We start from the raw sequence: 412 nt of genomic DNA, 5'->3' as shown, positions 1-412 counted from the left end.
TATCTGTAGAGGGGGTCTCACATCTGTACGGAGGGGTATCATGTTGATAAGGAGGTTTATCACATCATTGCAGAGGAGTTGAACGTCTGCAGAGAGCGCTGGCACATCTGCTCCGGGGGGGTGTCCCATCTACTCGGGGGCTTGTCCTGTCCATCTGGGGGATGTCCCATCCATCCGGGGAGGCATCCCACCGGCGCTCACCCTCTCTCCCCCCGCGCAGGACTGCCAGGATCTCACCGATGTGGAGCGGGCCATTGAGACCGTCATCAACCAGTTCCACTGCTACGCGGTGAAGGGGCAGAAGGAGTACCTGACACCCAACGAGATGCAGGACCTGGTGGTGCAGAAGCTGCCCCACCTGGGGAAGGTGAGGGCAGAGCCCGGGGGTGGGCAGGGGGAGCTGGGGTGGGCA

The 412-nt window shown here is 61.9% G+C and overlaps 1 protein-coding gene across 1 annotated transcript; it reads left to right on the top strand.

Moving 5' to 3' along the window:
• Nucleotides 1-220: 220 nt before the first annotated feature.
• S100A14 (S100 calcium binding protein A14) lies at nt 221-367 on the top strand (the record flags this gene model as incomplete). The annotated part of the gene is made up of 1 exon (XM_009321709.1): nt 221-367. A coding segment is annotated over one exon (147 nt), but the record flags the coding sequence as incomplete, so codon positions are not given.
• Nucleotides 368-412: the final 45 nt, after the last annotated feature.

This window comes from Pygoscelis adeliae, unplaced genomic scaffold (assembly GCF_000699105.1).
Source record: "Pygoscelis adeliae isolate BGI_AS28 unplaced genomic scaffold, ASM69910v1 C10127459, whole genome shotgun sequence".
Classification (NCBI taxonomy): Eukaryota; Metazoa; Chordata; class Aves; order Sphenisciformes; family Spheniscidae; genus Pygoscelis; species Pygoscelis adeliae.
The sequence above is the reverse complement of the archived record's forward strand: the minus strand, read 5'-3'. Positions and strand labels throughout refer to the sequence as shown.